At 41.3% G+C, this 16,671-nt stretch overlaps 1 protein-coding gene across 12 annotated transcripts in view; it reads right to left on the bottom strand.

The window, feature by feature from the left end:
• The window catches only part of FRYL (FRY like transcription coactivator), a 389,109-nt gene that overhangs the window by 62,245 nt on the left and 310,193 nt on the right, over positions 1–16,671 (bottom strand). For all 12 annotated transcript variants that reach the window (XM_075930454.1, XM_075930453.1, XM_075930452.1 and 9 more), the window contains 5 exons: positions 15,352–15,959; positions 14,722–14,819; positions 9,223–9,393; positions 7,879–8,019; positions 2,431–2,628 (listed from right to left, as the gene is read on the bottom strand). In XM_075930454.1, the coding sequence (XP_075786569.1) occupies positions 2,431–2,628; positions 7,879–8,019; positions 9,223–9,393; positions 14,722–14,819; positions 15,352–15,959 (1,216 nt within the window). The remainder of the gene's footprint in view (positions 1–2,430; positions 2,629–7,878; positions 8,020–9,222; positions 9,394–14,721; positions 14,820–15,351; positions 15,960–16,671) is intronic.

Below are 16,671 nucleotides of genomic sequence, written 5' to 3'. Positions count from 1 at the left end.
AAATTCTAACGCATTAAAGGTTTGCGACCTGAGCTCTGTCCCAGTTGAAATATAATCTGAATCACAAAATATGACATTTTAGGCCCTGAAGACACAAAAGTTGTATATGTACATCATACTATTTTCCACTAATAGCTGAAGCTCTTTAAGATTAAACTTGATGCTACTGGAGCAAAAGACACAATCTTGAGATTTTATGATAAGACTAGAATACACTGAACAGGATTAAATTATTTTTAAGATAAAAATGGAATATACAATTCTTGGCAAATTACAATGATCGTATAAGGGCTTGATTGTGCAACCCTTTTACTGGTAAGCACTTATTCACATGAGTAGTCCCATTGATTTTAATGAGGCTACTCCACTGAGGAAGCACTCAGGGTATGTCTACACTACAAAGTTAATTCGAACTAACGGACGCTACACTAGCGCTCCGCTAGTTCGAACTTAATTTGAACTAGCGGAGCGCTTAGTTCAAACTAGGTAAACCTCATTCCACGAGGACTAAGCCTAGTTCGAACTTACTAGTTCGAATTAAGGGCTGTGTAGCCCCTTAATTCAAACTAGTGGGAGGCTAGCCCTCCCCAGCTTTCCCTGGTGGCCACTCTGGCCAACACCAGGGAAACTCTATTGTCCCCCTCCCGGCCCCGGACCCCTTAAAGGGGCACGGGCTGGCTACGGTGCCCGTGCCAGGTGCAAGCCTGCCAGTACCCAGCCAGCAGACCCTGCACCTGGCACGGCTCGAGCCGCCACCCGATGCCCCCCAGCCCTCCCTCTTCCTGGGACCAGGCTGGCAGCTCCCGGGAGCTTGCCCAGGACCACAGGAGGCGGGCACCACGACCTCCGCACTAGGCACAGGAAAGCGGCCGTCTAAGGCAGGAGAGCTGCCAGCCTGGCCACCCAGGAGCAGGTTTGCATGAAAATCAAGGTGGTCCACTGAGACCCCCGACCCTGAGCCCTGAGCTTAGAATGGCCGTACTGAGTCAGACCAAAGGTCCATCTAGCCCAGTAGCCTGTCTGCCGACAGCGGCCAACCCTAGGGACCCTGGAGGGGATGGACCAAAGACAGTGACCACGCCATTTGTCTCGTGCCATCCCTCTCCAGCCTTCCACAAACTTTGGGCAGGGCACTCCTACCCCCTGGCTAATACCCCTCCATGGACCCAACCTCCACGAATTGATCTCACTTCTCTTTAAACTCTGTTCTAGTTCTAGCCTGCACAGCCTCCTGCAGCAAGGAGTTCCACAGGTTGACTATTTGCTTTGTGAAGAAGAACTTTCTGTTATTAGTTTGAAGCCTGCTACCCATTCCTTTCCTTTGGTGTCCTCTAGTCCTTCTATTATGGGAACTAATGAAGAACTTTTCTGTATGCACCCTCTCCACCCCACTCGTGCTTCTATAGACCTCTATCATATCTCCTCTCCATCTCCTCTTTTCTAAGCTGAAAAGTCCCAGTCTCTTTATCCTCTCTTCATATGGGACCTGTTCCAAACCCCTCATCATTGCAGTTGCCCTCCCCTCTCCCACCCTCTCTCTTCCCCTCTCCCACCTCCTTTTCCCAGTCTCCCCGAGTTTTGTTCAATAAAGAGAGATTCTATTTTTGAACACAATTGTCCTTTATTTTGTACATCAGGAAGGGGGGCTAGGGAGAGGTAAGTGGAAGGAGGTGAGGGAGGAATGGGGTACGAGCCCACGATGGGGAGGACTGGGCTGACTCTGCGGGCTTCTGGGGGTGGAACCTCTCCTGCAGCCCCCCAATTGCCCCCTCTCCCAAGATGGCAGCCTGCAGCAAGTGCAGCCGGTCTGATGGCCGAGTGCTGTGATGTGCCCAGTGTGGGTACTCCGGGCACTCCAAGCCAGGACTACTTTGCAAGCGGGGCACCCCTGAGAACTGTCTGTCCGGGGTGGGGGTTGGGTCCCTTTAAGCACAGCCCTCGGCTAGCGTGAGACAGCAGCTCCACGCTCTAAGTCCTACTCTGATGCCCTGCCGGCACTGCTTCTGGCCATCCTTAACCTCTGTTCAGGGTCCACTCAATGTGGACATGCTAGTTCGAATTAGCAAAACGCTAATTCGAACTAGTTTTTAGGTCTAGCTGCGCTAATTTGAATTAGCTTAGTTCGAATTAACTAATTCGAACTAAGTTAGTTCGAATTAGCGCTGTAGTGTAGACATACCCTCAAAGAGGAAGGATTATACCAACTTAGTCCAAAGAAGACCCAAAGTTCATTTTACAGTCATAGCCTAATTTAATTAAGTCTGACAAGTAACCTACGTAAGAGTGTAGTATTATTAAACCTTAAAAACTGATATTTATTTTTTTCTGTTTACATCTTTTAAAACTCTTACATTACAAACATGAGTAATAACAGAATCTCAGTTTGTAATATGATGTCATTATTACATTTCAGTTACAGGTAAGAATTACCTCTGATATATCAAAATGAAAATCTAAGGTCTTCCCAGGTAGTTCCTTGGAGACATTATTAAACATTTTTGTGAAAGAAATTTCAGGAGAACCAATATCACCGCCATAAGACTTTGGAACATCATTAGGAACAACTAGACTTGCTGATCGAGACACCACCAGTTTCAAAATATTAAGAGCCTCCTTCCAGTATGGACTCTACCAGAAAATAAAATGTACATGAATTACAAATGTGCACACATTACAAAATAATTACTTCCAGTAGATGTAGCTATCCATAGTACACAACAGTTGTTGTTCATGATACTTTAGGTAGAAATCTATTAATTACAGATTTTTTATTTTAAAAACGTATAGAAAAGCTCACATCTTTCAATCTCAATGTGTACCTTCATATATCTGTAAATAGGAAATGCACAAAACAAAATACGACAAAATCTCAACTGCCATGTTTACACCAGGCAACAGATAGCATAAAACTGTCATTATGCACTGCATTAAAATATGAGGTAAAGGAATGTGCCTCAAAAGTGTCTTGTGTATGCATTCATTCTAATCAAGAAAATAATTAGATTGTTTTAGTCAGATATGAAATGTTTTTTGTGATAAAAAATTAAATTTATATAGTGAGTTAACACTACCTACAATTTCTAAAAACAGCTGTCTGGGAGTTCTGTATTCTACACTAAGACCTTACGGTCTGCAGAGGCAAGGTATAACAACAATGAGGATATGCCCTGCATTCTGCTTTCTCCCCAGTGAGGAAGACATTAAAATGTAGACAACAGAGAATAGAGAAAGGTGCATGAGGACGGAATGGAAGCAGCAGGAGGGTATTCCACTGATCCTGCACATTCCATGAGGTTCACTTTCTTTTCTTCCTCCCTATTAGACTTAGAAAGGTGTCATCTGGGCCTCATCCATCAGCAAGCCTTAGTAGATCTTTATCAGACTAGAGATCATTACAAACCCAAATAGGGTAGCTGGCTCCCTTTCCAGCCCAAACAGTATACAGTAAAACTCCATTGGTCCGGCATCCAATGCTCCGGCACTCCTGATGGTCCGGCACCAACGGGAACCCGGAAGTGCTTCAGGCAGCTGGACAATTGGAGCTGCTCTGCGCCCAGCTTTCCCGATTCAGCTGCTGCTGAAACTGACCAGCAGCTGAATAGGGGAACCCGGAGGCAGAGCAGCTGGGGTGCTGCTGGGTTGGTCCCCTAGGGCCGCCCCTCAGCGCTGCGGGACCAACCCGGCAGCACCCCAGCTACTCTGCCCCAGTCATCCCTGATTCAGCCGCTGCTGAAACTGACCAGCAGCGGCTGAATCGGGGATGCCTGAGGCAAAGACGGACTATCGGAAGGGGGGGCTATGAGGGGTCTGAGGTGGCATCTCCCCTCCCAGATCCCACATAGCCCCAGCCTCCCCCCCCCCGCCTTCCGATAGTCCAGCATATCTGATAATCCGGCACTGCCTGGGTCCTAAAGGTGCCAGATTATCGGAAGTTTACTGTAACTGGAAAACTGACAATTGTATTTAGACTTGGCAGTAGGACTTGGGTTGATACCTGAAGAATATCCCACGGCTCATGAGGGTGATGACCGAGGGCTGCAGAGAGGATCCTAATGCCTACAGGGCAAGGGGTTTGAATACTTCTCTCCCACCACAGCCAATAAAAAGGAAGTTATTTACCTTGTGCAGTAACAAGGGTTCTTCGAGATGTGTGTCCCCGTGGGTGCTCCACGACCTACGGGAACACTACGCGAAGAAGAACATCCTATTTCCCCAATGGGAGCTCTACTCCTTTTAACCCATTCTGGGGACCTCAGGAGATTATTAGAAAAAAAAAGGAGCAATGCTGTAACAAACTGACCCTGGTTTCTCTGCAGACTCCACTAGGATCCCAGGAAGAGATATTCTTGCTTTTATTTCTTAGGTGGTATTCAAGAGTAGGGTTCTCTTCTTGCAGACTTCAAAGTCTGAGCAAGAAGAATGCCCCTACAAGCTCACTGATCCCCAAAATTTCATAGTTAGGGGTACTTTAAAACTAAGGAAATGCCACAGAGAAAATCTTTGCTAAAATGGAGACAAAGCTGCAGACAGATATCTGTTATTTAAATATATATCACCTTTGAAGACTGTTTGAATTAAAACCATTAGAAAGTAAGTAAATTAAATGTTAATATTAGTGTTCTCATTAGGAAATGCATCTCTTACTCAAACCACCACCATAATCATAACTTTAACCCAGTACTATCACCATAATGAAGCACAAAGTATTGAATAAGATTGCCACTATTGTGTCTTTATATCCACTTAGTGTGGATATATTTAACTAAAGGTTTAAGAGAGGAAAAATAAATGAAAGTAGGTATCATCCCACTTGCCACAAATAATGGGAGTTAAACTACTCTTAATGTATTTATTAAAACTGTTTCTATATGGATTTATAGGTTAAAGCTGACAATTACCAGACAACTGATGTATTAGGGCATTAAGCAGCCCACGGGATGGACGTGGTTCACCAGAATTAGCCCCTGGTGGGCCCGCCAGATGCTTTATTTACCTGAGCGTCCAAAGGTACAGCTATTGCAGCTCCCGTTGGCTGCAGTTTGCTGTTCCCAGCCATTGGGGGCTGAGGGAAGTAGTGTCTCAGCCCGCAGCTTCAGTCCTGTAGCTTCCATTGGCCAGGAATGGCTAACAGTGACCAATGGGAGCTGTTAGTTTATGTACCTATAGACTATCAATCTTGGATAATGCCCCTTTAAGAGAGATTACTGTCTGGAAAGAGGTTAGAGGAGCCTTCTATATATTTAGAATGTGAGAATTTGAGAGTGAAGTTGACCCTTTTCTATTCTTTGTATTTATTTGTGTTACTGTAGCACGTAGGAGCACCACTCACGGACCTGGACCTCACCCTATTAGGCTCTGTACAAATTCATAACAAAAAGACCAATCTGAGCCAAGGAGTTAATTTAAATATGAGACAAATGATTAATAGAGACATATGGGAGAGTACAAGGAAACAATGAGACAATATTAATCTTCACGAAAGCCAGTGGTCTCTGCACATCAGTAGCCTACCCGTTATGAAATTTTTTGTCGGCAACATGGCAAATTGGAATTTTGAGAAGGGATTTCAAGGTGACTAATGATGTGGGTTTGTAGATGTACCAAGTCTGTGGAAGAACCCATGAAAGTATTTGTGCCTCTATATAAAGAGTAAACAATACCAGCTGAAGCAGTTTCTATTGGAATAAACATTTTAAAATTATATACTAAAGTAATATTTCTTTAGTCTTTCAAAGGATTGTATTGTACATTGGAAACAGTTCGCTCAAATTTAAGTGTTCAAGGAAAATGGCTATTTTCTTCTTCTCCCTTCTACCAGGTAAGAATAAAAATAGATTTACTGGAGCCTTTCAAAATCATCCACAATTGTTAATTTCATTTTAAAGAGCTTGTTCACAACTCAACAGCTGGAATACAAGGACTTCTGTCAAGATTATTGCTTTATTTGTTCCAGTGTTATTTTAAAAGTCAGCAAAATTTTGAAAAGATATAACTTCTTGCACTTTTAATTATTTAGACTTCAATGTAGGTTAAATGTAACGATATATACATGAATAAGATTTCAGGCTTTAAATCAGATTCAGAGACCTGACAAAAATAAAGCAGAAGCATTTACAGGGGTTTTATACAGGCTCATGCTGAACCATCTCTTGAAGTAATCAGGACAAGAGTATGAGTACACAACAGGAAGCATATGGTCTAAGTGCACTCTCTTTAATTGAACACTGATAGCCTTCAATATAGTGAGCAGTTCCAGCTGGGAAGATGCGGAGGTGGGGCTGGGGAAGAGAACTGAGAAAAGGAAAGGAAAGAAAACATACCAGAAGAAGCATATCAGCAACGTTACCTTTTATGTTGCTCAAAATTTCAGGATTCTCCCTGACTGAAAACATTTCCAGTATTTGAAGCTACATATATTTAAATGTTGTTTAGAAATTGTATATGGCATGTCTCTATCAATAGCATGTGTCATACATTTGTAGTTTATTTCTTAAAAATGTAATAAATCAATTTACTATTTTATAAGATAAACAATTACTCTCAGGATTATAGTAAAATCGACACAAATACTGGTAATGGATATCTATTGGGCTTCAGTCTTATGATTTGTCCAATGCATGTGTACATTTCACTACAAATGTACTTTCAGTCCTGGGTAGTTGTTTACTAAGATTAATTATTAGAAGTATATTCTCATTGCAGGATCCTGAGAAACTAGACAGTACTACCATCTGTAAAGTAGATAAAATGCTAACTGCCTCTTTTTTGAGGGGAAGAGGTTACCAAAAAGAAGAAATTCTACCCTGCTAAAGAAAGTGTCCAACTACACTTATGTTCTTTCCCTTTCATTATCATCAGTATTGCAAGAGCTAATTTCTTCTTTGCGTAACTTACTAATTAAGATTACATTCAATAAAGATAAAGTGTTCCTATAGCAGTTAAAAGGAAAGGGAGCAGACATCAAGCCAGGAAACTATGACTACATCGATCATCCGGTTATGCTTAATGGCTCTTGACACAAGGACAATAACTAAAGTGAGTATCTATCATAACAAAATGTCCAGAGAATACTACTCTTCCTGGTTAATTATGATTAAACCATTTTGTGGAACTACATTTCACAATAAAGAAGGTCAGGGATAAAGAAAGAAAAATCAGAACTTTGTAGACTGAAATGATTATACCCTTCAGGCATTTTTGTAATTTTTTTCTACAAAAAGCCCAAATTTCTCCCAGGGATTACATTTTTTATCAACTGTATTGAAAATGTGAAACAATGAATGACCAGAAGCACAATTTTGTCATCTATCTTTTGACAGTTGCTATCATCTAAATAAATGTACCTGAATTTCATTAAACTGTATTTTAATGTATCTATGTCCATGCTCATCTGAAGAACATTAATATTAGTGCAAGTAATCAAATAAGCATTTAACTATGAAGCTTCTCTTCGAAAACAAATATGCTTAAAGAAGGAATTTCTGCAGTACATGGATGTAAACATTTTCCTTTATCCAGAAAATTGCATTGTGATAGCAGAAAGCTTGTATTTCATTATCACTATATACCTACAGAGGCCCAAATCTGTAAATAGTTAAGAATGTGTATAAATACACTCATGTAAGTAATTCCATTAAAGTCATAATGTCTATTACTGTGAGTAACGTTAAACACACACGTAAACATATACAGGTTTGAGGCTATTTTTAACAAAACAAATACTGCTGGATTCCACTTAGCACTGCCATCTTGATAAAGTCAACTGACTACTTTTGAATGATCTTCATTAAAAAATAGATGCTAAGTGCATCTGCATGACATTTTTCTTTACTTCATAAATATACGTTTTCTGGTTATTTACATTTTCAGAATACCCACCTGAACATATTTACCAATAACCTTTATGATTTCCAGATTAAACTGCTTCACTGGTGCTGCAGACAGGTCAATATGACTCAGAAGACTATAAACGATCTGCAGTAAAGATTGCTGCATGCTTGATAATCCTTTCTCTAGCAGCTAAAAATATAATAAAAGAAGTAAATTTTAATAATGTTACTTGATGGCAGCACAGGATATAAAGGTTTGTATACAATAATAAATGCTAGTTAACTTTGCTCTACATTTCTTCCCCCCCCCCCCTCTTATATTTATGTGGTAAATTATCCATTTATTTCAAAACTTTGATGTCTGGATTGTAAAAGAGAATACAGCAGAGTACAATAAACTGCATATTCTATTCCAATATTTTCTTCTGTATTCACATCCTTCGTTTATTATGTAAGGTAATTTTGGTGATACTTTAAATGTTAATACTGGTCTAAAGCACCTATTAGCAAAATACTTTAGACTAAATAAAATAACTCTCCTAAATCCCCAAAGCTTCCTGAATTCATATGTATGCTTCTTTAAAATACTGTACAAAAACTGGAAAAGCTGCAAACTATGTTACATACAGGACTTATGATCTGCAAGACTTATAGAAGTTTGATTCATATAATTTCTATGGTTTTTAATCAATAAAATAGTCACACAAACTCAAAGATTCATTCAGAAAATAAAAATCAAGAGATACCAGGGTTATCAGTATTTTAAGTGATAGATTTTAAGGGCAAGTTCTGATAAATTCTCCATGCAGAACACTCCTATTAGGGGCAATAGTAGTTTGCACATGGAGCACATGCAGAACTCTTCACTAAATTTTGTCTGCTCAAAGCAATTTGAAAAACATGTCTCACAATATGAACATCTTTACTCTCTGATTAAATTTTATTTTCTATTGAGATCAACTTTAAATTACAACTTAATCTGGATCATAGAATTTCTTTTAAATATATGTTCTCTAAATATATTTCTTTAATACCAAAATATATGTACTTTTTCCAGACTTTGATTGAAATAAGAAAGGCGCAATAACAACTGTGTGCCAGAAACTGATGTAAAAGGCACAGAATGTAATATTTTTTACAAAACATAACTGTCATAGAAAAATAGACCCATCATAAGTGGAATTACCATTTCAATTTAAAAATTCAGATTCACTACTCAAAAATGGTTTTAGCCATCCTCTCCTCTTCAAATCCTACAACCTTTTAATACCACTTTCTTCCACAGAAGAAGTCCTGATTTTCAAGAAAGTGAAAAATAAGAGTGTGCCATCAATAAACGCATGGTCTAACTCAGGCTGTCTAAATAAATAAAACAATTTTAAATAAAATTTACCTCTGCAAGGTAAGTTACCAGCTTAAATGTTGTTTCTGAGAAGGAGTCATGCAAATATCTACACACGACATTAATCCAATTAGAACAGTCTCTGGAATAACTGTGAGTACTGTATAAACTCATCATATGTGCCAAATTGGCAAGGGTTGGTGACTTCTCTTCTGCACAAACCTACAAAACAAAAAATAAAGAAATTAATTTCCTTCACTTACCAAATTATTGCGTATATGGAATATGTCTGTGGTTTTCAAACTAGGAGTCACAGTCCAGTACTGGATCATGGAATGTCAGGCACCGGGTCTCATTGCTACAGGGTGATCAGTGGAGATGCTAAGGTAGGCTTCCTGCCTATCCTGACACCGCAGACTAGCTCCTTTGGGGAGGGAGGGTAGAAGAGGGAAGAATGCACAGGGCTCCGCACATGGACCCTGCCCTGAGCACTAGCTCCACACTCCAATTGGCTGGAAACCTGCTGCTGGCTGCTTCTGTGGTGCAGAATGGTCTGCAGTGCCAGGACAGGCAGGAAGCCCGCCTTAGCACCCGCACTGCATCGCTGACTGGGAGCTGCTCGAGGTAATGCCTACTGCCCTAGCTCTGAACTCGGCTCTCCCAAAGCCAGTCTTCTCCTACAGTCCATCCTCAGCTCCGCCCCGGAGCCCACACTTCAGTCAAATTATGTTGGGTTGTGAGCATCTACAATTTTCTCCAACTGGTTCATGAGAAAAAAAGTTTGAAAATCACATGATACTTTTCTGAAATTTTAGGATTTAATTTTCAGTAAACACTGAGGACAATAGCTTCAGAGAAGCAGCCGAGTTAGTCTGTAAGTGGAAAAACTTAAAAAACAACGTATAATCTAGCAGCACCTTAAAGATTAACAAAACATGTAGATGCTATCATGAGTTTTCGTGGGTACAACCCACTTCTTCAGAGGACAACGTAACCACAAGAACGTCTGTTTTTATATAGGCTCAATAATTTCAATGTATTATAAAATAATGATAATAATAATATAAAAATAACTGCCAAAAAGATTTTAAATTATTATTCTATATTAAAAATGTGCAGAGTACGTACACTGTTAAAACAAAATAGCCATGTAGGGTAATAATCATGCCTTTAGGGGTAGCTGTACTGGAGGCAGTTTTACAAGAGAGAGTAGCCATGAAATCTGATCAGTGAAGGATGCCTGGGAGGGGATACATATCCTGGAAGACCTGGCTCTGTTGCTTGCTAGGCTATTCTTACTTTTCTACTCCAGTTCACCCATACTTCTGGAGCTACGCAGCTTAGTTACAGGTTCCCTAGTGTGGCAGGCACTCTTGCACAACTACATCCATACTTCAAGTGGACTTACTGCTCTGTTATAAACTGGAGAAGTCTGGGCAAAAAATTTGGCACAGTGTTTTTACTGGTAATACTTTAAATAATGATTTTATGTAACTATTAATTCAATGTATGATAAACTGATCATTTAAGATGGGAGAATAATTTTTGATGAGCAGGCACTACAAGATTTTGGTAAGTGGTTAAGGGCTGCACTTTTCTACAAAGGGGCTGCAGGATCTGGGACAGAGGTTGGGTGCAGAAGGATGCTCAGGGTCTGCGTTTGGAATACAAGAGAGGGTGTAGAGTCTGAAAGTTTGGGTGAAGGAAAGGCTTGTGACCTGGTGCAGTGTCCAGGAAGGGCTTTAAGGCGCAGGAAAGGATTCTGACTTGGTGCAGAGGGATTTGGGTGGTGATTTGCAGCAGCAGACTGGGATGCAAAGTTGGGGAGGAGGTATAGGTGCAGGAGAGGAGTCTGGCCTTGGGGAGGGATGTAGGAAGGGGTGCAAGACCTGGGACGGAGTGGGAGATGCAGAAGGTTTAAGTGGTGACCTGGAATGCAGAAGACTTGGGTGGTGACTTGGGGCAGAGAGTTGGGTGTAGGAGGGGTGCCAGATGCAGGCTCTAGCTAGGAGGTGCTTACTTACATGGTATCCAGCCAGCAGCACAGTGGAATTGTGGCTGGGTCTCCAGGGCAGCAGGGTGGCTTAGAGGCTAGGTTCTGGAGTTATCTGGTGGCAAAGGGGATGTAGGCCCCTGCAGCTGGGGCCCCAGACCTAGGATTTTCAGCCTCTTTTCTAAGTCTGGTTCTTAAGTTTGGGGTATGGCCCCAAGAGTCCAATTTCTCTCTCAGTGAGGGTTCCCTGTAGGTTCTACTGCTTTGTAACAAGGGGAGGGGCTGGAGGCTTATATGCTCCTGAGGATGACCCAATAGACAACTTTGGCTCAGGTCCCGCAGACAGCAGAACCTGCTCTGGTCTCCTCACTGGTCAGCCCCTAACTGAGTCAGGTTCCTTTCTCTTTTATCCTCCCTCTAGGCCTGGCATTGGCTGCAGGTAAAACAGAGTGGGGCTAGTTGAGCAAAAAGGCTTTGTTTAACCCCTGTACTGCGAGGCCCTCCTCACACATGCATCTGACGAAGTGGGTCTTTGCCCACGAAAGCTTATGCTCCAACACTTCAGTTAGTCTATAAGGTGCCACAGGACTCCTCGCCACCTCCTCCCACAGGGACCCTCAGGCAGACTCCCTGCCTGCCACAGTCTCAGGCCACTCAAAGCAGCTGGCTACTCCATGTGCCTCTATGTGCCATGTGCTGGGAAGAAAGTGAGAAAGAATATGCATGCTGCCCCCACCCACAGCACAATCATGGCAGCTCCCAGTGGCCAGGTCTCTGGAGCAGCCTGAAGCAGTGCTTGGCAGGGAGACTGCGGCAGGCATGGATCCAAAGGCTTGATGGGCAGAATCCAGCTCAAGGGCTGAATCTTGCCCATTCCTGATTTAAGTGCTCAATCATACTCCCAGATGGATTCAACAATTTTGACAATGAATTCAAAAAGAGAAAACCTTGAATAGAATAAATCTGTTGAATGAATATTTCCTATAGGCTACGTCTAAACTATACCCCTCTGTCGGCAGAGGGATGTAAATGAAGCACTTTGAAAGTGCAAATGAAGCGGGGATTTAAATATCCCGCGCTTCATTTGAATAATCGTGTCATGGTGCTGTTTCGAACAAGCTCCATTTTGAAACTGAAACAGCAGTTTAAATGCAGTTTTTTCAACAATGGGGTGCTTTTTCGAAAGATCCTGTAGGAGTACAGGATCTTTCAAAAAAGCACCCCGTTGTCGAAAAAACTGCTTCTAAACCACGGTTTCAATTTCGAAATAGCGCCATGATGCGATTATGCAAATGAAGCGCGGGATATTTAAATCCTCGCTTCATTTACATCCCTCTGCCGACAGGGGGATGTAGTTTAGACACAGCCACATAGTACTGACCTGAAGAAGAGTTGTGTGTAAACTCAAAAGTGTCTCTGTCACCAAGATAAATTGGTTCAATAGAGAGAGTTTCAATGACCAGTTCTCCCTCCATTTCTTATTGCACTTGTTCCATTGTGATTGCATAACATTTTGCAAATTCCAATGGCAACTACAGTGCTTGCTTACACAATGGAGCAATATAGCAGTATTAATAAAGTGCATATGTATTTTAATTGTCTTTAATAAAATACATGTTTTGTCCTTTTTGAAAAAAAGTTAATTAATTACATTGCTCACTGGTAATCTTTAATTAACCTTTCCCCTTCCTTCCATCAGTTCTCTTCCTCCATCCTCTTGTTCTTCAGCATATGCTTTGCCTGTACCCTTCTCTTCCTCTCTCTTGAATATGACAAACCCAAACACCCAATCCTTTTCTCTACTTGTCTCCCAGAAATATACCTAGCTGCCTCCTTTACTTCTTCTCTGGACATTCTCCTCCCTCTGGTAACTGGCAGCTCCATTCACACTCTGGCTCCTGTGTCTGAGGGCAACTTTGTTCCTCTCCTGTTCTTATAACAATATCACTGCCCTGGGAGCTGACGGCCTCCACGGGCCCCTGGGCAAGGTTGTGGTGAGCCCTGGCTCCATGCTCCCAGAAGGGATGGGGTCTTGGGATGGGGCAGCTAGCCCTCAGTGCAAGCCTATCTTAGATAGCATTTTTCCTCTGCAGATATCAAGCACTTTACAAAAAGAAATCAGTATCATTATCCCCATTTTACAGATATGGAAACTGAGGTATAGATGTGACAAATAATGTCACCTAACAGGACAATGGCAGATCCTGGAATAGAACTTAAGCCTCAGTTCAGTGTTCTATCCAGTAGTCACACTGCCTGACCTATTGTGCAGTAGTGGACCATAACAGCAAAACTGTAAGCTTGTGCCATCTCAGTTCCAATTCCATGCTCTTCTTTCCAGTGAAGTGCGCTGAGAACCACTATTTGAGAATCACTGGCACATGTTTTACCTCACATTAACAAAGACTGCAATTTACAAGGTCATTGAAATCAATTTTTTACAAGATAATCATTGTCTGCAAGTGACAAAGCGGTACAATACTCATTTTCTCTCTACATTCCAGCCTAAGGATGTTAACTAACCGTTAATTGACTAGTTGAGTAATCGATGGAAATTCCATTGACTATTTGACTAGTTGATAGGCACTTCCGCATTCCTCCTTTGAAATGTACAAGAGCCCCCCTTTTAAAGGAGGAATGCGGAACTCTGCATACAGATCAGGGCCAATGGGAAGTCCCGCTGACTCCGGGCTACACGTGGGTGCCAGCTTTGAAATGCTACACAAAGCCGGCGTCAGATGGGGACTCCCCGGCTGATCTCAGGCTCTCCGTGGCATTTCAGCTGAACCTGGAATAAGCTGGGGACTCCCCAGCTGACCACAGGTTCTGCACGGCATATCCCCAGCTGATCCCAGGTTCCGCGGAAATGCTGAGCTGGAGTCCGTGAACAGCTTGGGAGTCCCCTACTGCCCCTGTGCTCAGCTGTGTGGCGCTGTTCCCTTTGACAAACCGCCTCTGTGTTTCAAAGAGGCGGCACTGCCACTTTTAAGTACCCCCTCTTTCACCCTCTTTGCTGTCTTTATCTGATAGAGGCATCAAGGGAGGAGGATAAATTGTCTAGTTGACTGTCTATCCGATAAGCATTTGCTAATCGGAGAGTTGACTAGTCCTTAACATCCCTATTCCAGTCTCAAACGTAAGGACCATTCCTCACTAGAATTAAACTGTGAACTGCATTTGAAAATTAAATTATTTGAAAGACACTCAGAATTTTTAAGTTCACTAGCTGTCTTTTGCCAGCCATACTAGGAAGAATTGTTTCATATCTTCCCAATTTATAGGTTAAGCCTAATTGGTAGGTACTCTGCTTCTACAGAGGAGTACTTAGAACCTGATTTCAGTGTAAATACTCCCGTTGACTTCAGTGACCTTTAGAGAACAATTACTTCTCATTAATGCAATTATTACAGAAAAGTCTTAGATATGGAAGAAAATAATTTAGTGGAAAAACAGAGTTGTACTACTTTACAGAGTTAATTGGTATAAATAAGACTGTAAAAGTGAAAGCCAAAGTTGTGAATAATTCCTGGAATGTTATTTTTAAAATATTTACATACCTTTGCTATCTTGTCTGCTGTTTCTTTACAGAACTGAGTTGGGTTATCAAAATGCTGGATTAGATGAGGCAGTAAGCACAAGATGTTAAGAGGAAATCCTGCAGATAACAAGTGGTGCTGAAGTTATGTGAGCACACAACAAATTCTCAGTATTTTAAAAAACAAGATCTCTGTAACCAAAACTGTTTTATTGTTCTACTTCCATCTTAAATCATAAAGCTATTGGGAAAACAAAATTATTAAGTAACTCAGAACTCTTATTCAGCACAATGGCAAGGTCCTAAGAGAATATGCAAAGATTTAAAATAGCATTATATCAAGGATACTCTGACTAAACAGCTTTAGAAGAAAAAACGGATATGTTATTTCTTACTTTGGAAACAAATTTACTATAATATAATATACTATTCTAATCATCCAGTAGTTGACTCATACAACCTCTTCACACCATGCTTACAGATAAATGATTATAATCTATATTATACCTAGTGTAACAATGCTGGGGACCACAAGATTTACATTTGCTCTTCCCTGGCAGATGTATCACTACTGCTTTTAATGCAGTAATTTATTTTTCAGTTGACCTATTACCAAATTAAATATTATTATGTATAACTTGATTAAAGATACCTGCTAATTGGGAGGGATCAACCAATGTATGTTTGGAGACTGTGATGAGTTTACTGAGGAGGTGAACTGTCATTTCCTGTGTAGACACTGAGGTAAAGCCCTTAAGGAAGAGCTGCTGAAGGCCTGGAAAGTTATTCCATTTCATTTCATTCTGTATCTTTTCTGTCTTCTCCCAGCTCTCTGATTTATCCAGAGGCAAGTGAATAAGAAGTTTGTTGAGCAGCCTGAGAGCCAGGAGATATTCATATTCATAATCTGATTCTAGCAATGATGCTGCAATCCAAAAAATGTTGGCCATCAGGTTGATAGGATCAGTAGTGAGCTGCACATCACACATTCCTCCCTCTCTCAGAGAGGAGAGGCTTCTAGTCCTTGCTAAGCTTCCACCATGGTTTATTCGTCCATCCATTATATCCAGTGTGTTACTCCGTCGACGGTCCCCTTTCCGGTCACCAATTAAACTCAGTCTCAAAGAGTTACTCCTTGCATTGCTATAATATCCCAAATAATTGCCACTACTAATAGGACTTGTGCTTAGATTTATCTGTCCAGTGCTTTTTCGATTAGCTGCATACTTGTTTCCCATTACAGGATCATGGTATGAGGTTCTAAAATAAAAACAATGAAATATATATTATTGCATGTAAAATGTAAGACCATCAGTAATTTACATACTAAAAAATAAGGGAAACAACAACAAAAAAATCAATCCTACAGCACATGCAGCATGTATTTTACTATTAGGGAATAGTTTCAGGAAACATGTCATAAAGAACTCCCCACAGAGAGGGAGACTGCTTTGTTACTTCAGCACCACAATTAGGGGAAAAATGTTTTCCGGACATAAGAAATACTAAGGTAAGACTGCCAACCATGTGTCTAGTACAATTATACATATTGGTCAAAACTAAAAAAAACCTGTGGGCTAGGAATGAAGAGTTGGAATTCCTGTCTATTTCCTTACAGATAAGGAAAGAGAGGCAATTAAGAAATGGAGTTATTCACATCTACTATATATTTGAGAGGGTGTATGTATATACAGGCAGTCCCCGGGTTACATGGATCCGACTTACATCGGATCCCTACTTACAAACGGGGTGAGGCAACCCCGCACTAGCTGCTTCCCCCCAGCAGACCAGGGAGACGCGAAGCTAGCGCCCCCCTCTCCCCCCAGCAGACCAGGGAGATGCAGAGCAGCTTTTCTCAGCAGACACCTCAGCTTGAAAATAAAGGACTGAGGGAAGTGAGGTGTGGGAGAATAAAACTGAGCTCTGGAGAAATGTTTGGCTAGAGTTTCCCCTACAATATGTACCAGTTCCG

This window comes from Pelodiscus sinensis, chromosome 5, assembly GCF_049634645.1.
Source record: "Pelodiscus sinensis isolate JC-2024 chromosome 5, ASM4963464v1, whole genome shotgun sequence".
In the NCBI taxonomy this organism is placed as follows: Eukaryota; Metazoa; Chordata; order Testudines; family Trionychidae; genus Pelodiscus; species Pelodiscus sinensis.
This window is presented reverse-complemented; position numbering and strand designations above follow the sequence as displayed.